Source organism: Pteronotus mesoamericanus, unplaced genomic scaffold (genome assembly GCF_021234165.1).
Source record: "Pteronotus mesoamericanus isolate MK-2021 breed Mesoamerican mustached bat unplaced genomic scaffold, CSHL_Meso_final contig_78, whole genome shotgun sequence".
Taxonomy (NCBI): domain Eukaryota; kingdom Metazoa; phylum Chordata; class Mammalia; order Chiroptera; family Mormoopidae; genus Pteronotus; species Pteronotus mesoamericanus.
The window spans coordinates 25,545,882-25,571,383 of NW_026555258.1; the positions used below are offsets into that span (position 1 = coordinate 25,545,882).

A 25,502-nucleotide genomic window follows, 5' to 3' on the forward strand; every position below is an offset into this window, starting at 1 on the left:
GCCTTTGTTAATAGACTCATCGTCCACTTTGTAGATTACTTCCTTAGCACAGATTTCTGGAAGGGGAAAATAAATGCTAATTAATTGAAGTATTTCCAGGGATCTATGTCATATAAGGTATATTTTCTACACCTTATATATCTCAGCATGTCTTCATTATTTTTCTTACAAATAAAAGGTTGACAAGGCATAAAATTCAATCCCAAACAAATTCAGTTTGATATCACTTTATTGTCTGAGCATTTAATGTAACAGAAATGAGAAACCCATGATATTTATATTTATCCCTTTGAAATTTACTTTTTTCCTTTTCTTTCTTCTCAAATGCTTGACAGTATTTTTTTTAATTAAAACATTTTGACAGATGTGTTTAAGTGCAGTTCATTTTTATTGAGTTTGCCAAGAATGAGGTGAGCCTATCAAGCTGAGTTTTTTTAAACAAAATTTTTCTTCAAATCTGTCTTTAATTGATCCTTCTGTTCCTGTGGTTATGGTTTCTTTCTTAAGCACACTATAATTCTTAAATTTACTTCCCATATTTAGGTGACCAAATAGTTTATATCCAAACCCGGACAATTTTGAAAGTGAAAAGGAGAGCAGTTATTAATTACACAGGACAGTAGACATAAAACGGAAACTGTCTGAGTAAGACTGAAACACACAGCCACCCTGACCATCCTTTCTCATTATTTACAGGTCTTGATTCTTTTGTTCTGTATCCTGAAAGATATTCTAAATTTGTTTTCCATATCCGTAATTCAGTATTTCACAATATTTATTATGCCTTTTATGCTTTCAAAGCATATTTGAAATCTATTATTGAATTTTCAGTTTTCCTGTTTCTTTCCATGTAACACTATTCTTTTCCATTCGATCCTATTATTGTTCATCTCAACATGTTCTCCTCTTGTGAATTACTCATATTTTATAAATGTTATTCTGTTTATTGTGTAAATGTCAGGGTCTTTGTGGGTTTCTTCCTAATTTTCTTTTGGCTTCTAAAATACACCATTTTCCGAATGTCTTTCCTTTTCTTTGCCTGTTCTACAGCATTTGTAGAACAAATGGTCTGTGTTATTTTGAGTTTTGTTTTTTTTATAGGGTGGGTGGAGGAGTTCTTATTCTAGAACAATAAGAAATCTATCTAAACCTTCTGTTTACCAACAAACAGGCTACTTAGATTGCTAATGGCCTTCCTTGACATTCACTTAGGTTCTCTCTGAATCCCCTTCTGATAAATACAGCTGGACATTCCACATCGCCTCTAAATCCCAGTCTTTAGCTGTCACCAAGCATGTGGTGTTACTCTGCTGCACAAAGAGCTGGAATCTCCTTCTCCCCTACTGTGTTGCTTTCTGATAATATGAACCAGTAGCTCTTAATCAGTTCTTCAACCTAGGCAGCCTTTTCAAAGTATACACCTAGGCTCCATCCTAGACCTCCTGGTCCAGAATCTTAGGAAATGTAAGCCTTTGTATGTAAAAGATTTCCCTGGTGTTTCTGATGTGCCCACTTGGTTGGGAATCACTGATCTGAACCAAAAGTTCAATACACTGATCTCTATTGAATGAAGTATATGAAAAACAAAAAACACTGCTATTGGTTTGAATGCCTACTGGGGTGATTTCTGATTCTTCTACCTTCTATGACACTTTTCCTGTGAGAATTAAACCTCTCCAATACACACTCCTCTTGGAGATGCAGTTTTTACCTACATTTAGGAATAAAAATACTAATCAGAGGAGTAAAGTGATTGAATGTTATTCTGACTACTTCAAAAAGCAGAGCCCATGCAGTAAAGGGGCCGTGGCAGCTCTTCTAATTGAACTAAGTGGCAGAAGGAGAGAGATGATAGTCATAGGAGTGAGGAGCCAAAGGACCCAGACTGACTGAGTTTGAATCCTATCCCTGCCACTTACTAGCTGAATGCTACTAGGTAAGTAGCTTACCCTCTTGTGCATTACTTCCTTCATCTAAGACATGGATAATAGGACCTATTTCATTGAGTTTTAAAGAAGATTAAATGAAATAACTTATAGAAAATGTTTTTTTAATGCTTGATATGTATTACATATTCAAGAAATATTAGCTACTTTTAGTTCCCGGCACAATTATCAACTTTATATATTTTTTTCTGATTCCACCAGCTTGTAGTTTGTGCAATATCCTTCCATTCCAGCAATAAGTTGACTGTAAGAGTTTTTTTAGAGTTGTGGGCTTTCATATTTTTATGTCTCATTTGATACTTTAGTAGGAAGTTGTAGAGTGCTGCATCAGATCAGTTCCTGAGTTTTATTGGAATTTTATGGATAAGTACTTGCATGGTGATCCATCACTGTAATTTCAGTCTGAACGGGCAATCGATCATTTCATTTCCACCCATGCCTTCATGCTGTTTCCTAGTGGCTGCCTTGTCTACCTCACCTCTTGTTCCGCCTCGTTCTGTGCCTTTGGAGCAGTAACTGGTTTGAAACATTCTAGCACTGGATGAGCTAGTGAAGTCCAGGAGGGGAGCAGTTCTGTGTGCTTCGAAAGGCTCCCAAAGGTGATTGTCACTACGAGAGAAGTTTAGCTCAAAACCAAGGGCTTTCTAAGCTGTCCAAGTGGTTCAATAAACTGATAGCAAATGTATCAGTGAGTGCCACTCAGGAAATAGAAACCATACCAGTTATTTAAGGAGAAAAGCTTTAATATGATGAATAATTAACTAGGTACAGAGTCATTAGATAACTGGAAGGATTTTAAGAGATAAGATAACTGTATGGTGTGAAGATGGCAAATCCTGGAACAAGTTACCACCCATGGAACTGAGGATCAGTAGGAAGAGACTGGAATATTAACATTTACAAACTAGAGAAAAAGCTACGTGAAGCTGAAACTCAGATATTTGAGAAAAAAGAACGCGCTGTTCGGGGGAGCGATGGTGTCTCTGAGCTCCGAGGAGAGCCCAACGGGCTCGGATCCAGACCTCTAACTCGCAGGCCAAAGTGGCTCTGCAAGTGCTGGAAACGGGGTGCAGGATTTAGCTGTTTCCTGGAAAGGAACCACTGCAGGGATGAAGAAGTATCGCTGGAGTGATGCTTAAAGGAACCTCAAACAAAAAACCCACAGAAAACAGACAGGAGGAAGGTCCTTCTCTTCCTTCAGTGTTGCAGTCTCCCCAGAGTGACCTCCAGTGGCAAAGCCCCCAGGATTTTTTTGGCAAAGCAGAAAGGTGGTTTGTAGACTACTGGCTCCAGCATCCCAAAGCAGAGAAGAGCAAAGTGGGTTTGGAGTTGAGACAAATAGTCATATCTGAGACTCCAGGTATAAAAAAAATAGCAGTAAGGATTGCTGGCTTTCATTGCACCATTGCTGTGCACTAGGCATCGTGCAGTATCGCATTTAATTCTCCCTAAATCTTCTCTCGTAGCTAATATTTTTATCCTCATATTATTGTGAAAAGATTAGAGGCTACTTGCTTATGGTCGCCCAACTAGTAAGAGGCACAGCCAGGAATCAAGTTCAGTCTTTGTAGCTCCAAAGCCTCTACACAGCAGTGCCTCCTACAATGGATGGCAGCAGTGCTATGATTTCTTCTAATTCTGAGATGCATTTATGAGTAATTAATGTCTCTTTGCTCAACATTGTTTGATTTTGTTTTATTACCAATGAAATTATTATTTCACAACACTTAATTTAGTATGTTAGGCATGTGTGCCTAACAGCTGAGAGCTGTGGAGACTGGGCAATTTTCCAGTTCATCTGAACTAAACAGATAGTTGAATCAGACATTATGAAATTTAGAAAAAAAAATATATTAATGTGAATTATTTGCTTTGGCTATCTACTTTGTCTTTCCGATTGCCTGGAACAATGCCTGGTTGCCAATTGACTTTATGCCACATAATGTCACTGTAATTGTTTGGCAAAATTCCTCCCTTGGGTACCTCATCACCAGAGGTTGACTCTCCTCAGTAGCCTCTTCATTAGAAAAGCAATTTGGATTTGTACAATTTTGCCATAAGTAGAAATCTCTGAGTTGCAAGATGGATCTATGGAACAGGGTCGAAATTGGAAAATATCAGCTTACTGCAGATCTCTAGGCTAGAAATCTCTATTTAGATAATAAATTATTGCTCTTGAGAACAGATTTGGGGCATTAATCTTTGCCAAACCTTAATATACCCACGGATTTCTGCAAAAGATTACTAAAATGTGCACATATTTTGACATTCTCCATGCAACAATAAATTTTTGTCTTAATTTGTATTTATACTTGAGACTCAAAATTAAAATAAGAATTCTCTGACATAGCAAATTTGGTTGGAATACACAATACTATTATTCATCATTTGAGATTCTTTGATAGTTGAGACCTAGATCATTAATTATCTTAACTCCTTAGTTCCCACTCACCCACCCCAACTCTACCCAGACTCCCTGTTATTACTTACCTATACATACTAAACCATTTTTTTAAAGATTGGACTGATATTGCCAACACATAAAGTCTAATCTCTTTATAGTTCCTTCTTCCAGCCTCCCAAATTACTGGGATTCATTCAGAGGTCTCCAAAACAAAGGACTTCCATGAAACACAATTTAAAACAAAGGACTTCCATGAAACACAATTTAAAAGAGTAATGGTAAAAGAGACACAATGTATATAGAATAAGTTTAAATTTGGGATATTTAAACAACACTTTTTAAAGGCCCTCTACATCCTTATATTATTGATATGATAGATCACAAAAATACTATTCCTACATTGTCTAACAAGCTCTTTCATAGCTAAAAGAGGAATAAGTACAGTATGGAGTTGCAGTAGAGTGTCTCATTTCCTCTCTGTCTTGGGTATAGGGCATGTGCCTTTTTTGTATCTGTATAATACAAACAATAACTCTCATTTTATGAGGGTTTTACAATATACAAAGTAATTTTAGTTCACATAACCTCAGACACACAGAACAATCTACAAGAACTCTCGAAGAAAAGACTCCCCCAAATTACAAATGAAGTTATAAAGAAACTGAGCCTCAGATAGACTGTTTTACTGAGCAGGTATTAAAATGAAATTTTCTGATTTTTAGTCCAGTCCTCTGTTACCTAAAACACTGCAGATTCAGAGAGTCTTCCTCTGAGAACTTAGCTAGTACGCATGAGAGCTGCTGTGGCATCAACCTCAGAATCCAAAGGTCCTGACTCCTCTCTTAAGACTTTAATCACCAGGCTCTGTTTCCACAAAAAAACCAGGGATAGATCCCTGGTTTTGGCAGGGATAGTCTGCCAAGGATCCCAACAGCAGAGAGTTGTCCTCTGTTTCAATAAATGATAGATTCTTTAAAGCTGCCTTTAGATTACCCCTTTGGCATCTGAAAATGCTATCATCTGTGGTTGTTGAGATGAATAAATAATGAATCTTGTTTTTTCTGGAAGACATTGTTAAAATTTTCTGAAATGTATTTGACCTTGAATACATATTTACTATTAGCTTCCCTGATTCATATCTGGCCCCTAGAAATTTTAAGCAACCCATTCTCCTAGGATGAGTAAGTTTCAAAAGAAAAAAAAATACTAATTGCAACCCAGGATATGGCTGGGAAAATATGAACATGCTGTTGAAAGAGTGAACACATTGCCAAGGGTCATGGGAGCATTTTGAAATGGCCTGTGTGTTATGATCATTTTGAATAGTTTTCAGAGTTTTTTGAAAATATTTACAAGAGTTAAAAATTTAATATTGAGCTTCCTACTATAATGTGAGATTCATAAAATATATTCATGTTGCAAATTTATTGCAACATCTTTCGTATAAGTCCACCAAGTTACTTTGAGAACTTTTAATAAACATCTGGGAGACATTAGTGGAGACTGTATAATTTTGGAGCTAGAGGTTCAATGCATCTGGTATAAAAATGCCAGGCTTAGAAATGCATAGGAGAAATCATTATTCCGCTATTTCTGAAGATTGATGCTTTGAACAGATATTAAATTTAATTCTGTATCTCTAAAACAAAATGGCATATTCATTATTAATTATAATTATATAAACAGAACCTTATCATGCCAGGTGTCATATAGATAATTCCTGGGTCACATTGACATCTGTCTTTGACCTTGAGCTCACTGAGGGGAGCGGGGGACTAAGCCACAGTACCCCATCTCTCCTTTCGTGCAGAACATTCTCCTCCCACTATGGCTTAGCAATACTGTCACACAGTTCCCTCGTGCCAGTGGAGCAAAACATACTTCAGTTGGCTCTGTGTATAAAGCCATCACAAAACCCACATTATCTTGTTTGAAAAAATGTTTACAAGGCATATGATGCTAGTCTCTCTACCATTGGACATCCCATTCCCCATAATAAATAATATTAAATCCCGGAAAAATCATAAAATTCAATTAGCTATTCAAATCCAAAAATGAGATTGCATTAGTCACTCAGTGATCTATTTATTGACTACCATTAGCACACAATCACTGACAGCTTGGCCTCAGGACCCTTTATAATGAAAAATATTTTATTCTCATGAGAGAACTCATTTTAGACTCTTTATCCAAATTGTAGAATGTCCCATTCTCTTTTTAGTTAAGTCTGTTACACAGGCAGCACCTCTATGGACTGCCCCCTTCCACTTTTTGCACTGAGGAACTCCCTCTTGTCCTCACCTGATAATCAGCAAGATCCAGCTGGTTACCAGTAAGGGGAAAGTCTTGCCAAAGAACTATTAAAAGAGAAGCACAAGTAACTGATGGGTTTTTTTCTGCTTTCCACTGTCTTCCTCGTCAGAAACATTAAACGTGAAGAAGGGAAGGGCATTCATTACCCTTTCCCTGAAGGTTCGCACATTCCTAGAGGGAAGGAAAAGCTCACTATCTACTATTTTCACATCATTAGGATGCATAGTCTGTTACAGTTAGGGATGAAGACAATTGCCTTGATATCACCTTAAAACTGCATGCATATTATGTAGTGTTAGAAATGTTTGCTTAAACTAGAGAGATAAATATATTAGTAATTACTTCTTAATTAGATGACTCCTGTCTATATCTGTTTCATATTTCTGGGAGCTGCCAATCTGGGATATTTTCAAAGCATATAAAGAAGGTATCACCAGGGCAACCAAAAGGGAGTTCTCTCTTGATTGTGTCAAATATATGCAGAACCAGACAATAAACAAGCCATGAAGTAGAGCAGTCAAATGGATGTATATAGGATTTGGGTTTGAATTTTATCCTTTTATCTTCAGGCATAAGTAAGCTAGCCAGTGTGTGTCCAGTTCAGCTCATTAATGATTACCATAGACAAAGCACTAAAGACATTTCTGCTGATATAGTTATAACCCGGGGACTGTTTGTGGACCGTTGTGCATAATGCTGTACTCCGTAAGACAAAATATGCTGCTGGGAAATTTTACACTGCATTTTTAACATACTATTTCCACAGTTGACATTTCAACATCATGATTGTTTACTCTCCTGGGAAATGCTGGCATCTTTTGCAAATTTCAGTGGCTGTTGAATAATTACCATTGGGATGCCTCTTGTTTCTCATTTGCTGATTTAGTCTCCTGCCTCATTACAAGTCTGATTTCTTTTCTGAAATCTGTGAGTTTCATCTGCAAGTTTAAAAAAAACACAAGGAGATCAGTCGTCTTGGACTTGGTCATTTAGCAATACCTTCATTCTTCTTTCTCTCCCTTGTGTGCAACGTTCTATATTTTTAGATAAGGATTTGGGTGAAGAATGAAATCTGTGACCAAGGAACAAACTGAAGCTTCCTGGTCTCTCTGGGAACTAGGTGAACTGTTGTTTCAAAGGAGCCTTAATGATGACCATTATCAGCACGTTCTTGTGCTTTGGTGCTTTGCCCCCTGGGCAGGGAGGAATGTTTTCCTAACAATGTGTCATAAATTAAATGTTATAATGTCATTTCTTCTAGTACCCTGATTACATAAAGTGATATTCTTAAATACTTCCTTTTCAGACTATAGTTTCATCTACAAGTGGCTAGAAGGGGTCACAAAAGAATGGGAGTTAATATAGTTCACTTCTTAAGGTTATTATTGAAGGCATCATATTCATCCTGAATTCACATTTAACCTAAGACATATCATGGCCACCCAGAGAGTTTTATATGTGCATCTGATTCATACGTGTTTGTTCTAACTCCACATTAAGTTAAACAATAGCAGGGATTGATTATATCTCTGCTATTAGGAAAGTGGAAAGGTCAGGAAAAAAAATTAACTACCAAATTATCAATAAGGAGTATATGCATTCCTTTGAAAAGAAGGTTCTAGTATTAGGTGGGGCATAACTGGGTTGGAGGGAATGAAATATAAATTAATTCGATCTTTCCCATCTCAGTTCTAATACCTCTTCCCTAAAAAAAAATCTCTGATTCCCCAGATGAGGTCACTCTGGAATGTACTCTCTTCATGCTCTTTACCTTAGGTTCATAGAACTATCATTACAATTATGAACTTGTTTAAAAATAAATGATACCTTGTTAAAAAAATAAAAATAAATGAGAGGTATCATTTATTTTTAAACAAGTCTCATGAGGGAGTAAAATGTGGTGATTAAAAGTATGTCTCTTGAGCCTGATTTTGAATCCCATCTGGGCTTCTTACCAGTTGTGTGACCTTACTATGCAAAATGGGGATGTTCGGAATTCCTTCAACACAGAGGGTTGTTGTGAGGATTAAATGAGTTAGTGGTTGTAAAACACTTAAGACACTGTCTAGCACACAGTAAGCATTCATCCAACAATCAATACCTAATATTAATTTTTATTTTATTAATATATGCCGCTCCCTTAAAGCTCTAAGCTCTGTGGAGACAGATGTCATGTTTGTTTTGTTCACTCCCATCACATTCCCAATATATGTTACAATGCCCGGCACATTGTTGCACTTCAACAGATATTTTCTGAATGAAAAATGTTGTCTAAAAACATGAGTTAATTACTCTGAAAGTGAACATAACCTCAAATGCCAAAGGATTAAATTGTGCCTCTCTGTAACATTGCATGAAGTTATTGAATGAACTAATGAGCCCTATTCAATCAAAATATACTGTTTGAGAATATTTTAGGAAACATGATTTGATCTACTGTTATCCAATTTTTCAGTAAAGGGCTGTGTCACAATGAGTTATTTTCTAATAGCTAAACTGTCTCATTGTTTTAAGACAATTGCAAAGTGTTTGAATATGATGATAATGGTTTCTAATGCTCAGCAAATATAGTCATTTGCCATTATTGTGCTCCATTGAAAGGAAACCCTTTTCTTTTTTTGTTTTAATTGTTCAAGCAGGAGAGAAAGCTAGAGATAGAGCCACAAAGGAGGTTTAGGTAAAGAAATTTAGGGACCCAGGTAGATCAAGATCAAGACAGAGACAGAAGTACAAGTAACAGAGAAAGTACCCAATAGGCTTGAAAGGAGCCAGAGACTGCAAAGAAAGACAGATTTCAATAAGTCAACCACCACAAAATAATTGTCAGATATGTCTTATCAATAAAAAAAAAAGAGTTTTTGAAGTAATCAGTAGAAAGATAAATTTTAATATGTGATCGAGAGGCATCCTGAGTCCATGAGTCAGCCAGCCAACAAACACCATCAAACATACATCTAGGTCCTGAGGACATAGTTAGAATCAACGGTCTGGACCCTCTAGAAACTTTCATTTTAGTAGTGAGAAAATATTCAACAAACAAGATAATTTTCCTACTGATCAATGCTCTAAAGAAGATAAAATTGTTCTGTGGAGAAAATGAGGGATTTCATGGCGGGTGATGCAGTGGGGAGGCTGCTAATGTTCGGTGGAAAGCCCAGACACTTGAGCTGAGACCTGAATGGTGAGAAAGAATCAGTCATCTGGGGGAAGAGCATCCCCACTTTGCATGAGGAAGAAGGGGCAGCAAGGGCAAGGTTGGAGCGTAACGGCTTTGAGACCACACAGGCGGGGTGAATGAGCAGGGCCAGATCATTGAGGGCGGCATAGGGCAAAGAGCTTACATTTTGCTTTCACTGCAGAGGAAAGCTATTAAAGTGTTTTAAGCAAAAGAATGATGTGGATCTTGGGTTTTTTTAAAAAGATCACTCTGACTGCTTTGTGTAAAACCGACTGCCAGCCAGGCAGTGTGGAGGCAGGGAGAGTAGTGAGGGGCTGTCACATTAGTCCAGGTGATAGATGGAGGCTCACTCTAGAGGCAGTGAGATGATGAAAGTGATTGAGTTTTGGACATATTTTGGAGGGAACAGGACTTATGAATGGATTAATGAGTGATGTGAGGGGGGGAAGGGGACTAAAAGCTGATGTCTTAGACTTTGGTCTAAGTAATTGATGTGCATGATGGTACAATCATGGTGACTTGGGGAGGGCTTTAAGGGAAGTGGATTTGGCAGGGGTATCTGGAGTCGGGGGGTAAAAGGAAAGAACGCAGTGAATCTCTGGACTTGTTGTTTCAGATGCCTAACAGGAACCCAAAAGGAGATATCAAGAAGGCAGTTGTATATGCAAGGTCCAGGTTACAGAATAAAGGGTATAGGTGATATTTAAATGTAGTAGGCTGGAGTGTAGCTAGGAAAAGGAGAGGCAAGGACAGAGCCCTGGGGCACCTCAAATTTAGAAAGTGATACCCTGAGGCAACTGGTGAGATAAGAATAAAACAAGATGTATGGACTGAGAAGCGTTGAGGATGAAGTGTTTCAAGAGGAAGTAAACAATTGTGTCAAATGGTATTTAGAGGTTGGGTCACAGGTAGAGTGAAAATCATCCTTCAGTTTCAGTAGTATTTGGTCACTGATTGCTTTAATGAAGGTTGTTATGGTAAGTTTGAAATCCTAATTGGATAAGAAAAATGGAAAATGAGGAAGTGGAAACTTTAAGCATTAAGAAATCTTCAGACTTATGCTGAAGAAAAGGAGTAAAATTTGGAGTAGGAGCTGGAGGAAGAAAGTGGCTGATATAAGGAAATTTGTAAGCTGATCAAAGATCTCAGGGGAGAGAAATTGCTGAAACAAATTCCAGAACAAGGTCACTATGGAGATGAGAGAGAGGAATGAAAAACTCCCCATCATTTCTATACCCAAAAGTTGCTAGACCCTTCAGGAACTAATTTTGAGCCTGCCTGACTTGAGCTCCTAGAAGTCTGCATTTTATTTCCTTAAGAAAGTTAAGCATCCTCACTCTTCCACCATATACACTGCGGCAAACTAGACTAGTTCAGGGCAAGAAGAGGTTTATACTGAGCTTAGTTGTCCGTATTTCCTTCTCCCCATCCTCCACGCAATGCAGAGCTGTGTCTCTGAATTCAAGTGAACAGAAGCCTGATTACTTTCTTTGTTATGCAAAATGCAAGATACTTTCATAGTAATAATAAATGCATAGTAACAACAGATGTGTTATATTTAAGTTTAAAAATCCTGATAAAACTTCTGCCATCTTCTCTTCTGTCTCCTCTTCATAGTCCATATACCCTTAACATAGTCTTGTTTACTTCCTGTTGTTTCCATTTACTTTCTTTGGATACTATTCTAGGTTGGTTGCTGAGATTCCGATTATTTCCCCAGTTGTATAATGGTACCTCACGTTAGGTAACAGATAAGTAACTGAAAGTTTGCCTCAATGTTGATACCTCTTAATGTTGAATCATATTTAAATGCATCAGTTGAACATTCAAATAAATTCGATTATGAATAATTTATAAAGCACAATAAATGTTTCCCCACAACCACCTTGAGTATAGAGAAAATGGCTGACATTCCCTGAGTTTGTGCAGATCATGATTCACTTGTATTTCTAAACAGCGCCGCAGGTGCAGATGCACTCGAGCAGTTCTGTCAATCCTCTCGGCGTTCAGGTGCCACCATTTTGATTGACACCGGAGAAGATCTGTGTCTTCTTAGAAGGATAAGGCTTTACGGGAATGCAGATAATAATTACTCGTGCCTCTGGAGAGAAACTGTTTTAGTCAAATGTTACGGAAAATGGCTCATATAAAATAGACACACATCTCAGCTAACAGTCAGGCTTCTGTGTCTAAATCTAAACTACGCATCACCATTTATTCATTCAACCCACAGATCTTCGCTGTGAGTTTCCTATATTCAGGGCACTGTTATTTGGAATTTTAGTATAAAAGACAAACATCTCTAGCCCCCAAATAGTCCAGGAAGGAGGGAGAGGAGTAAGCTCATGATGACTATGCCGCGTGTAAGTGATTGGGGGTGTACGGAGTGCGGTGGAGCAGCAGTTCAAAGCGAGGCAAGTACTACAACTTAAGGGCGAGGCAAGTCAGGAATGTTGACCTGGAGAAAAGAATCCCAAGTGCAGCCCTGAAAGAGGACTGGGAGTTAGGATGTAAAGAGGGGGGTAGAGAGAAAATGAGAGATAGTAGGGTGTACAAGTCGGGTAGAGCCTGAATCTTTCCTTTAAAATTCAGGAGATAAAATTAAACACAAGCAGCTATTCCTAAATATTAAAATGTAGTCATATTCACTAAAGACCATATGAAGACAGACCACATCAGCTCAGCACATTATTAACCCGTCTGTTAGAAGGAGAAATGCCTCTAACTCTCCCCCTGATTCATGGCATTCTATAAACTGTACAGGAATTTGGGTTTGGTGAGCTTCAAGGTCCCTTCCAAACCAAATGCTAAAATCATAAGTGTACCATTTGGCTTTTGGTGAATCATTCAAACTTAATATTTCTGCCCTATGTGATTATTATTTAATTATTGAATGGATATGGGCAAACATTTGACAAGTGAGCTCCCGACAGGGCCAGAGTCAATCCAAAGCTTAAATCTGAAAACTAGCCAACTAGGTCTTTTTTATTTCCTAGTTAGTGACAATGCCCACATAGACCATCCTGAAAGAAGAGAGACCTGTGCATTTAGGATTCATGTCCTGGGCCTGAGATCCCCAGAACGGCCTGAAGAGCCTTTGAGTTTGGTCACTAATTCATGAGAAAGTAGTGCCTCTGTGGCCAGAGACTTTAAGGACTAAAATTAACATTTCCAGTGCCTTCTCACTTTGAACCAGGATTTAAAAAGTACAAAGAATTAATCATGTTAACATGCACCTAGTAATGCAAGTGAAATAAATGTCATGGCAGCAAAGCCTAATCATAATTAGTAGATCACAAGTCTTGAAATAAGATGCTAATATGGAAATGTACTGAGATACTGTTTAATGGCATGCTAATACGATTGCTAGCATTTATGCTGACGACATGGCCACAATACTATTTCCAGTGTTAAACTGGTCAATGGCAGGTATCAAACAATGAATGGATTAATTTATTAAAATGGGTCAATAAATTTTTTTTAAATTTCCAAATGAAATAACAGGGCATTATGCAATTAAACTGATCTTACAATGGTGAAATTATTATAAAAGCCATATGGCATCACAGTTAGTTGGACCATGTTTAAATGCATAAAGCATGTACTTGTATCAATAAAAAATGGCTTATGGAACGGAGGATAAAAGTTTATGTCAACTGTAATGTTAGTTCTAAAGAGTATTTGAAAAGAAATAATCAGCATATAGCTGACTTTTCATTTTTAATGTAATAAAGCAAATTAGCATATGACATAAGCCATCTCTTAATAGTGGTTTTAAGCTACACTGACATAGTCAAATTTCCAGAGGAAATTTAACTTGCATGCTAGACAGTTTAATTATCTGGGCACATTTCAATAGTTCCAGCCCTGTTGTGAGCTTACTTGTCAAAAATACATAAATATTTTGACAGAAAATATGCCAGAGTTTGTCACCAAGAGTGTCTATAACAATAATTTGAATACTTTGATAAGTTTTAATTATCTGGTAAATCATCTGCCTGCTGATACATATAAATTTGTAGGTTCATTCAAATATTACTTAATTTGACTAAAACCTGGGTGGTGATATAAGAACTAAAATCAGTCTTAAGCCAATATCTTTAATCCAAAAGTTCTGAAAATGGAACAAATAATCATGTCTTCCTTAATACGAAGATGAAAAAGTTGGCTTAGAATGAGAAAATTTTATCTAACTTTAATATTCTTCTTCAGAAATGCCTCCTTTACCTGCTTTATCCAGGTTACTAACCCTGCTACCTGCTACTGTCCGGGAAATAGGTATTCAGATACAATGTGTCTTTCATTTTTACAGTGCTCTGTATTTCATGAAACACTGTTCCACACATAAAATCGTGTGGTCCCCACATTACCTTGACATAGTTAGTTGATTATTAATTATTATTCTCTTTTCACAGTTAGAGAAATGAAAGTCAAGTTTCCCAGAACAGCCCTGATTTCAAATCCAGCCCAGAGCCTCCTCAGTATGGCTAAAGCTGACTCATTTTGCTTATATAATGGTCTTGATGTGTTTTACTCTTATATTAGATGTAATTGTGACATGAGAATCATATTCTTTTTCTAGTTTAAAGTATATCAAAGGGGCTGCAAGAAATTGATAAAAATAGGCACAATAAAAAGGGATAGCAGAGAACCTGATACCATGGCAGAAAAGAGAGGAAATACACTGTTGAAAGAGGCTCAAGAGCTCCAGTGTCACCAGAAGCTCAGCTCCCCTTGGTCCAACATGGAGCCAGCAGGCTCCGTGTCCCTGAGCACACCATGGTCCTGCATCCAGGCACTGTGGCTGGCGTTGCCATCAGAATGCTGTGGGTCATTGAGGAAGGATCTTTATGCCAGCTCACAGAAATGTGATGATATTATTAGCACCAATAATAATTATAATAATAATAAAACTAATATTTACCGAGTACTTACTACATGTGAAGCATGTGATGAAGCCTCCTTTCCCAATCATCCATGGTCCCTTGACCTTCACCTATAGACTTGGTCTTGCCCTAGTAGCCAGCATTTGTCCAAAATTCAAGCAAGAATGCTATGAAGATATTTGCCTCATAATCTACAATTCAAAAAACCAAACCATCACTTCTCTTAGTCTGGCTCAAATTTCAGGCTCTATTTCTTGTCATAGTCTACTGCCCTATTCCTAACCTATTTCCCCAATACATGCTCTGGTGCTGATAATAATACTCTCTAGATTTTAAATTCCATGAAAGAAAAGGTCTTATTGGTCTTATTCACTTCTGTGGCCTCAATAGTCAGTATCCAATGCCTGGCACAAAATAGGTACTTAAATAAGAGTTCCACCAGTTTGTTAAATAAATTGAATGTACTAGTCTAGCCTTTACACTTCAGTTCTCTTAGTGTAACATTCCTAATATCATCATTATTATCATCATCATTATCATTAACTACCACTTACTATGTGCTGATGCTTTATATACATTATGTTATTTAATTCTCACAAACCTTGCAAGGCAGCAAGTATCATTTTCATTGCTCAGAAGAGGAAAATTAAGCTCCATGAAGCTAAATGATTTCCACAGATCCTTTCATACACAACTGGTAAATAGCAGAACCACAGTTCAAACAAAGATGTAAGTCCACATAGGGCCAACCTGTTCCCTCCTCTAGGCTCTCCTGGGAATTGCAGTCAGCTTCTGAACCCCAGACCAATATTTTGGATCTTAGTGCTTCCTGATGGTCTTTCCTGGTGTCAGATGCCCACAGTTTCCAATGACTGTCTGATGTTGCTTCACTCTTTACTGTGTTGGGACATTTTGCCTTAGCCGTCTCTCTCTTAAGCACCATTTGACTACATGTCTTTGGTAGCCACACCCCTTGATCAAAGCCATCCCTCTACCAAATATACCAGTGGTAGTTTTTATCTCCAGAGTTGCACCTGGGTAGGTAGATCTTCTATGTATGGGGTGGGAAAACAGGGTTCAAAGAGTGAGTGGCAGCAAAAGGCTTTCAAGGTTGCTAAGGGTCAGCAAGAGTAAATATAACCATTCAGAACAAAAGGCAGAAGTGGGGTGGAATACGGATGAACCAGTTTGAGTATTAATTATTAGATGGGACTAGAATGGGAAAGATGAAGATCAAAAGCACTGTGCAGGAAGCTTGAGTGATTGCCATAAACTGGCCTGTTACGCCCTTGACTTCTGTTTTTGGAAATCAGCCTGGGGAGAAGGATTGAGTTGGTTCAATGGGAACCACGTGCTTGCTTCTGCTATTTCTTTTGCCTGAAGGCATGCATCTCTGTATCCATGGCCTGGCTGATAATAGGGTTTCAACACATTTTGTTGGATGAGTAAATCAGCATTTCTTTTTCTGAAGACAGTGTTAGACATGCCAATACTTCCTCCTACGACTGGGCTGGTCTACCACTGCCTGCTATATTCCCAATGTTGCTGCAGTGAAATAGACCGTAACCCAGCATGACTGGCAATATTATGCCAACTGCACCATGCATCCACGAGGCTGCCTTCTAAAGCACTCAATTGAGTTTTACTCCTCTGTCATGTATGGTCTTATACATGTATCACTGAAACTCCTGAGGGACATGTCCTAAGATCTTCGTTGACAACCCCAAACATACTGGTTGAACACCACTACGGATAGTTTGGACCATGAAATTCAGTAGCATCTTAATGAAAAATTGAAGTGAGTTTTCCCAAACTTTTTTGTTCTGCCAAACATAAAACGGATGTCATTCATTATACAACTGAATTTCTTAAATTAAATTGCTGTTAATGAAGAAATGCAAGTCTTATGCTTTCACAAAAGTTGCTATAAATGGGAGGATGAATGAAGAAAAAGGCTGGGGAGCCAGGTGCATGCTGGGCAGCAGGCTGGGCCCCCTCACTGGCTCCCATGTGCCAGCCACATGGGGCATGTCACTCTAACCCATGCCAGGACACATCCTAAAAGTGACTTGATTCCATGGGCCTTTAGGATTACTTGCAAGTAACTGGAACTATAAATATTAAATGTACAAATGTCAAGGCTCTCCTTCACACGTCACTCATATCAAGTAGAGGGAGCCGTACAGAAAGCACAGGCTTTCAAGTCCTACAAATTTGGTTTTGGGATCCAGGTCCCCTTTCTTAATAACTGTGCAACCATGGGAAAATTACTCATTCCATCTAAGCCTCATTTTAGTCACCTGTTAAAGGAGGCTGATCATTGTAGTCACCTCATGGGGCCACTGTGAGGATAAAATAAAGCAATATGCATAAAGCACTAGGGGCATCAGTAGGTATTATTAGCTTTTAATTTGTATTATTAGATCACACTATCTGGGCAATGCCTGTGCATTATGTTTGCCCGAATCCTTAATGCAACTGAAAAAAAAGTTAATTTATTTAAAAGCCTGGGCTTCTAAAGGAATAAGCTTTAATTTTCAGCAAAGATACTTCCATATAATACAGGTCACATGAGGTGAGATAATGAGAAAAAGAAAACCTGCAGCTTCTTAGGCAGAACAGGAGTGATGGCAGTGTAGAAAGTGGTTTTGAGCCCCTTAAACACCTTTAGTAATCAGCAGACTTATGAAAGGAAGGGGATTTCGTTTCTGTCCAAAAGGAGTGTAAATATTTTGCTCACTTGAACTTCCTGAGCTTTAGCCTAGAAGGTAAAACTAAATGGGTTTGCTTGCCAGGGAAGAGCTAAGAGAATTTCATCTTTCCTCCACTCTTAACGCAAACCTGGTTTCATTACCTCTTTTCTTCTGCCAAGGGAATATCTCAAAGCACTCTGGCAAGCTCCTCGCTGCAGCCAATCCTGTTTTTGAAACTTTTACTGATCCAGAAAATAGTTTAATCTGTGCTCTCAGGGAAAACAAAGATTGATGGGGGATCTCCAGCAGTTAGCACCAAAAATTCCTTAACTTGTAAAGTGATACTAGATCTAGTCACCAAAGAAAGAGGCTTTTGCAGGGAAGGGGGTTTGGCTGGGGATGGGGGAGCAGGTACTCTGTTGTAAACATAGTATCTCCCCCCAAAATGGCCTCTGCCAGCCTGAGAGAGAGTAGCTGTTTCGTGTAATTGATATTTGTAAAAGACATCTATTTCAGGGACAATTGTTTGAGAAGAGACAACAGAAAGAAAAAAGAACAATAGCAAAGAAAAAAGTTGTCCAGCGGTCAAGTCACTTTAGCAGCACTTCCAAAGCAACGATTTAACTCAAGCAGATTGTAACAGCCACCACTTTCTGACCCTCACTCTGTGACAGGCATTCCCCGTGTGTTATTTCCTCTTCACATTGAATTCTCAAAATGAATCTGTAAGGTAGGAGGTAGAATTGATCTCATTTTGGAGACAATAAATTTATGATTCTGAAATACTAAATGACTTGTCGAAAACCACATGGCTTCTAAGTGATGCAGCTGAAATTTAAGTATGTGTTGTCTTAACTTCTAAGCCCTAACCATTCTGCTTCACTGCCATCCAGAAGAGGAGAGAAAAACTCAGCTTGATTACCTTACCACCTGCGAGGACAGCTTAGGACTTAAGAACATTGTAGACACTACGAAAGAGGACAATGCAGAATCAAACAGAAAAACTGTAGGAGTTGGTGGCTCCCACCATTTATCGGGGACTAGAAAGATAGTACCTAGTCAAAGAACAGAGAGTCAAAATGAGACTACATTTTTAGTTAAATATGTATGTTTTTATAAATCATTATGTTTACCTTTATATAGTGAATAACCATTTTTATATGCATTCTTTATTTTTGTAAAAGTCTCAATTAGAGAATGCCTGTATAGAGCAAACACTTCATCCACCTACTCCTACTAATCATAATTATTGAACTCTTTCTGGAACGTTCTTCCCCCTTTCCCAGTTTGCCACATCCTGTTACATTTACACTAATTTCCATAATTTATAATTATATTGTCTATTTGTCTACTTACTACAAACATGTCATTCCTACTTTCAGATATCTGGAATGGGGTTCAGAAATGCATCCTTCACTGTTTCCATGGGTCTAGCTGACAACAGAAAAACCAAGGATGGGATCAAAGGGTCATTGGTATTTTTTCATTTTAACCAAGTCCCATGTGGCAGATAAAAATCAGGAGGAATATCTCAGCTACAGAGGTGCCCTCTGAAGAGTGAATGATCTCAGTTCTACACCAGGCCCCCAAGCCCAGGGTTCCAGTGCCAGGAAGAGAAGTCCCCATAACTACTGGCCATGAAAACCAGCAGGGAATGTGACTGAGAGAGACGGAGGGCTTCTGGAGTCCCAGGCAGTTCCTCTTAATGGATCTGGGCATAAACTTAATTGAACTCACTCCCTCAAGTTCCAGCACTGGGGCAGCAGCTTAAAAGGCACTAGGGACATACAGGGAGGAACTAAAATGTCTGACATCAGAGTGAGAGCTGGAGGGATAGCTTTCTTCCAGACAGGAGTGTTGGCAGAGGCCATTGTTCCTTTGATGATTCCTCCCCCTACAGAGCCAGCGAGTGCCACATCTAAGTTTCTATCAACCTAGCCCACACTGTTTGCTTCCCTGAGACCCTGCCCCACCAACCTGTTGGCCCATCCAAGCTGTTTCCAGTGGCTTTTCCATGCAAATGGCCTATCTTGATTTGTGCTTCCGACTTCCCTAAAGTCTCTCAAACAAGCAGCATTTGGCTTCAGCATGCCCCACACATCTTGCTAAGTGGCCCCAGGCCCAGCACTAGTGGCAGCTTGGTTCTCAGCTTGGTCTTTCCTGGGCATATCCAAGCCCAGGACAAGTAGCAGCCATCTGTGTAACTCATTCTGAGTGGTCTCGGTAGAACACAGGCAGTGGCTGACCTTGGCCTGTACCTCCTGGGGACCCCAGAGCCAGCACACCTGGTGGACAGCTTCACTCTACATCAAAGCACCACCCAACCACCTCCACAAGCAACACACTCAAGGGATGGGATTCAGTAGGCACCGGAGCCCTGCTGAAATAAGTGCTGCTCCATTGGGCGGACCCCTGAATAGCAGATCATTCACAGTGGTTGTAGCCATTCCTTGTAACAAATAGGGCTGGGGGTAAATTCCTCTCATTGACATGCCAACAGAAATTAAGACTCAACTACAACAGGAGGGTGTATACAGTCTACAGAGGTATTGCATCTGGAGTGTCCAGCTTGGATGAACAAGGAGACTGTGCCACTAGATTCTACAGGACATCTACTATGTTAGGCCACTCTACCAAACCCGGGAGATATAGCAGCTCTACCTAATAAATAGAAACACACACAGGGAGATTGCCAAAATGAAAAGATAAATAAATATGTCCCAAATGAAAGAACAGAACAAAATTCCAGAAAAAGAACTAAATAAAATGAAGATAAGCAATCTACTAGATACAGAGTTCAAAACACTGGTTGAAACACTAAGGATGCTCAATGAACTTAGGGGAAGAGTAGATGAACTTAGAGAAAACTTCAACAGCATAAAAAAAGGACATGAAAGCCATAAAAAGAGAACCAGCCAAAAATGAAGGATACACTAAGTGAAATGAATAATTTGCAGGGATTCAACATAGAGTAGATAAAGCCAAGAATAAAAAACAGCCATTTGAAAAATAGGGAAGCAAAAACACCTAATCAGAACAGTAAAAAGACAAAAAAGAATCCAAAAACAATGAGGATAGTGTAAAGAGCCTCTCAGATAACTTCAAGCATATTCATACTCTCATCATGGGGGTACCAGAAGGAGAAGAGAAAGTGCAAGAAAATGAAAACCTATAGGAATAAAATAATAAAACTTCCCTAACCTGGTGAATGAAATACACATACAAGTTCAGGAAGCAGAAAAAGTCCCAAACAAGATGAACCCAAAGAGGCCCACACCAAGACATAATAATTAAAATGCAAGTTTAAAGACAAGGAGAGAATCTTAAAAGCAGCAAGAAAAAAGCAGTTATTTATCTACAAGGGAGCTCCCATAAGACTGTCACCTGATTTCCTAACAGAAACTATGCAAGCCTGAAGAGATGGGCAAGAAATATTCAAAGTAAGGAAAAGTAAGGACCTACAACCAAGATTATTCTACCCAGCAAAACTAACATTTAGAATCAAAGGACACATAAAGAGCTTTCCAGACAAAAAAAAGGAGTTCATCACCATCAAACCAGTATTACATGAAACATCAAAGGGTCTTCTTTAAGAAGAAAAAAAGATAAAAATATGAATAATAAAATGGCAATAAATACATATCTATAAACAATTAAATCTGAAAACAAACAAACAAGTAGAACCAAAACAGACTTGTAGATACAGAGAACATTTTGATGGCTGCTGGAGGGCATGGGGGTTGTGGGGTTGGATAAGAAAGGTGAAAGGATTAAGAAGTACAAATTGATAGAAACAGACTTGTCATGGGATGTAAAGTACAGTATAGGAAATAGAGCCCATAATATTTAATTCAGTATATATGGTGTCCCTTGGGTACAAGATTTATTGGGATGATTACATAGTAGGTTATAAAATGTCTAATCATTGGGATATACACCTGAAACTAATATTGTATGTCAACTATAACTGAAAAATAAAAATGATTTAAAATAAATAATATTATTTTTCCAAATTATCTATTTTCTCAACTTCCATACTTCTTTGTAATTTTCAACCTGTAATATGCTAATATAGTACATTAAGTCAATGTATTTCTTTATACATATAAATTAACATCTGTTCTACTTATTTATCTATTAATCCTTTTGCTAGTATTTCCCTGTTTTAATTATTAATGTTTTATAAAAATTGCAAGGCCTTGCTCTCATTTCTATTCTAAGTTTTCTTACCATCTTGCCAGACTTTTCTGTCTGTGGAATTCAAAGTTTAGGAAAATTACATTTGGCAAATCCCTGATAATATTTGTTTAGTTTGGCACATATGGTTTTATGTATACAACTATGTATAATAATATTTATATATTACAATACATAAAATTATAACATGCCATATATAATAAAGAGTTCATTCATTTAGGGAAATGGGAATTACCAGTATATTTAGCTTCATATTTTCTCTCCCCCTACCTCCTTCCACTGAGCCTGTTCAATTTATATAAATTGAATGTACCTATAAGGCAGTTTTACCCTATTGCATGGTTGAGAGAAGCTTCCTGATTCTTGGGTTGTTTTCTTATTAGCCCTCTGACTTAGGAAGAAAACAATGTGAAAAATATCATTTTTAAACTATACCTTCTGTCAAGCTATGAGTTTGCCCTTTGCAAAGAACAAACTATATGTAAGACTTAGATTTTTTTCTTACTTTGATTTGATAGGTCTTACTGAATGTTTACCTAAGAATCTGAAAAACTTTTAAGCCTGAATTTTAGTGTTTTCATATCTTTGTGTGGGTATGCCTTAATCATTAAACAGAGAGAAATTGGGAGATGCTACATCTGAGGCTGCAATATCACTAGAAATATCTAAAATATTATTGAATAAATATTTGTTTGAAGAATTGGGTTCCTTGAGTTTGTGAAAGGATTAACTTTGACATCTAGATTTGCTTAATAGAATTGTTTATAGGGATGGCTGTGATTGTATGCATTAATTATTATCCATGGGAGTGGGGAGGGGTCTTCATTTTTACTTTCATGTCACTCTTTCATGCCAAATGCATTTGTTTCTCTTTCTGGTGCTAAAGGCCCAATATGACTAGCTAATTTTACTTCCCCGTTTAGCAAGAAGACAACATTTTCATCCCTCCTCACATATAATTTAATAAATCCCTCTGTGGGAAGTGATGGGCCTTTGTTCGAAATGGGGACAAAATTGGGTCTTGAAGTTCTGCTAGGAATGGACTTCTCAGTCTTTCAGTGAAGAGATTATGATCATAGCCCAGGACTTGAAGCAAAGAAAAAAAGAATCCTGTTTGACAAGTACTCTCTAGTTAACTGAGAACTGTGCTAGAGGAAATCATTGCAATATGGTCTTTGTCCCGAAGTGCTTCCAGTCTAGTCTGGTAGATAAACATATAACCAAAAAGCTACACTGTGGTGTGAAGAGTTGTGTAGTAAAGGGATGAACATGACCCCATGATGCCGGCAGGAGATGATTAAGTCTGCCTGGTGAGCAGTCAGAGAACAAACAAACAAAAACCCAGTTCGCCCCTGCAGGAAATTGACAGGGCAAAACTACTGTGAGTAAAAAAAAAAAAAAAAAAAAAAGATAACCATCAGCAGCAACAGATGTAGCATTTATGTAGTTGTAAATGCTACATAAACTAGTTTCTGGAAATCTGCATTGAAAAGCTGAATTTCTGAAGGATGACACTGAATGCATTTGAAGGAAGGCAAATGCATTTCCAGGTGATGAGATCAGTTTATCAAATTTGTATAGGCATGAAAATGCTTGCTCTGGCAGAGGAGAAATAAATTGTCCACTATGACCTGTCTTGGCGTGCATATCTGGAGCATTGGACGTTAAAGACTAGGAATGGCCTCCTAAGCCATGCTGTTGGTTTTGAAATGTGTCCTATGGGTGACTCAAAGGGTATGGTGCAGAAGAATGATATGGTCATATTTATGTTTTAGAAAGAAAACTGTCAACAGAATAGGTAGCTGAGGCCAAGAAAACAGTTGGGAATAGTTTGTTCCTGCCAGCTAGACATGGAGCTTGCCTTCCATCGCTCTTTGCTTCTGGAAGAGGGTTAAGGCAAAAAAGGAAATAAAAAGGAAGAAGAAAAGGAAGATAAGCCTGATAAAATTTAAGACCAGATATATGTATGGTTGCGTCGCCCCGACATTTACACCAAGAACCACCTGCTGTCTGATACTCTTAGCAAAAGTTATAAGGAAATCAGCCGTAAAGAATCGATAACTCCATTAGACAGAAAACATAGCTTTCCAAATTAAGGGAATTTTATCCCAGATATGCATTTGAATACTACAGGGAAAAATAAAGAATTAAGCCGCATAGGAAAGCAAAAGTGTACCCTATGTTATAATCATTGGCCAATGCTTTCTAATTGTTCTTTTTCATATCTTTAAATACAGAATCCCCTTCACCTACAGCTGAGTTTAGAAAATTCATTAAGTTCTGATGCTGATGTCACTGTCTCAATCCTGACCATGAACAACTGGTACAATTTTAGCTTGTTGCTGTGCCAGGAAGACTGGAACATCACCGACTTCCTCCTCCTTACCCAGAATAATTCCAAATTTCTCCTTGGGTCTGTCATCAACATCACGGCCAACCTCTCCTCCACCGAGGACCTGTTAAGCTTCCTGCAGGTCCAGCTTGAGAGCATTAAGAACAGCACGCCCACAATGGTGATGTTTGGCTGCGACATGGAGAGTATCCGGCGGATTTTTGAAATTACCACCCAGTTTGGGGTAATGCCCCCTGAGCTTCGTTGGGTGCTGGGGGATTCACAGAACGTCGAGGAGCTGAGGACAGAAGGTCTTCCCTTAGGGCTCATTGCTCATGGGAAAACAACGCAGTCAGTCTTTGAGTACTATGTGCAAGATGCCATGGAACTGGTCGCAAGAGCTGTAGCCACAGCCACCATGATCCAGCCAGAACTTGCCCTCATTCCCAGCACAATGAACTGCATGGATGTGGAAACTACAAATCTCACTTCAGGACAGTATCTGTCAAGGTAGGATGCGAGACCTGGGTTACATCCCCATTCACAGGGCTGGGACAGGATGTAAAATTTCCCTATCTGCCTTGCAAAAATCTTGATTCTCAGTAACTTTAAACTCTAATATTTCTGAGAGGTTTTCGGATGACATAAGGCTAGTGTTTCATGGTCTGTCATCTGGAATTTGATCTATAGACTTTTAGCACATGGTATATAGTGGGACACACTCTGCATACCTGCTTTTAAACCCTAGCTTAGTCCCTTACTAGCTGTATGTTCTTGGAGGGTTATTTAATAACTCTGAGCCTCAGTTTTCTAATTAGTAGACTGAGATAATATTGAATAGCTTGATATTATAATAAAGATACCATGAAATTATATATGAAAAGCACCTAACATTGTGGCTTGGCTCGTAGTAAGTACACAACAAATGTTTCTATCCTGCCTGCAACTTTCTCATATCAACAGACTTCGGCAAATCTCTCTAAATTTCAGAGAGAAAAAATTAGCCAAGCAGAAAATAGACTTTCTCTCTCCTCCCAGGCATTGATGTTTGACAGTATAGAGTCGTGGTTAAAGGCATAGACACTGGAGCCAGACTCTGAACTTGAATTTTGGCTCTGCCACTTACTATTTACATGACTTGGTCAAGCTACCTAACTTCTCTAAGCCCTAGTTTGCTCTGTTATATATTCGTTTATGTAATCAATAGATTCTACTATCCATGGAGACATTGTGATAGATACATCGGTAGATAAGTAGATAAATGCATGCATACATACCTAGATACGTGCATAGAGAGCTAGAACAAACTCAGAGTTCCTACAAGAGTATTTTATATATATATATATTTGATTTTTTAAAATTTAGGTATTTTTCCTCTCCACTTCCTCAATCTGGCTCAGAAGCTAAAATGAAAAAGCCCACTTAAATTAAAGAGTAACATATTTTATAGAAATGTTTTTCATGATCCCCCAAAAGGAGAATATCCTTAAAGGATATTTTACAGTGGCCTAATTTTTCTTCTGAAAAGGATCACCTATGGTCAGAGAGGCCAA

The 25,502-nt window shown here is 38.2% G+C and overlaps 1 protein-coding gene across 1 annotated transcript in view; it reads left to right on the forward strand.

Annotated features, from left to right (window-relative positions):
• Window positions 1-25,502, forward strand: part of GRIN3A (glutamate ionotropic receptor NMDA type subunit 3A) — a 140,913-nt gene that overhangs the window by 17,942 nt on the left and 97,469 nt on the right. Inside the window, exon 2 of the mRNA XM_054584942.1 lies at window positions 23,855-24,459. Coding sequence (XP_054440917.1) covers window positions 23,855-24,459 — 605 coding nt within the window. The remainder of the gene's footprint in view (window positions 1-23,854; window positions 24,460-25,502) is intronic.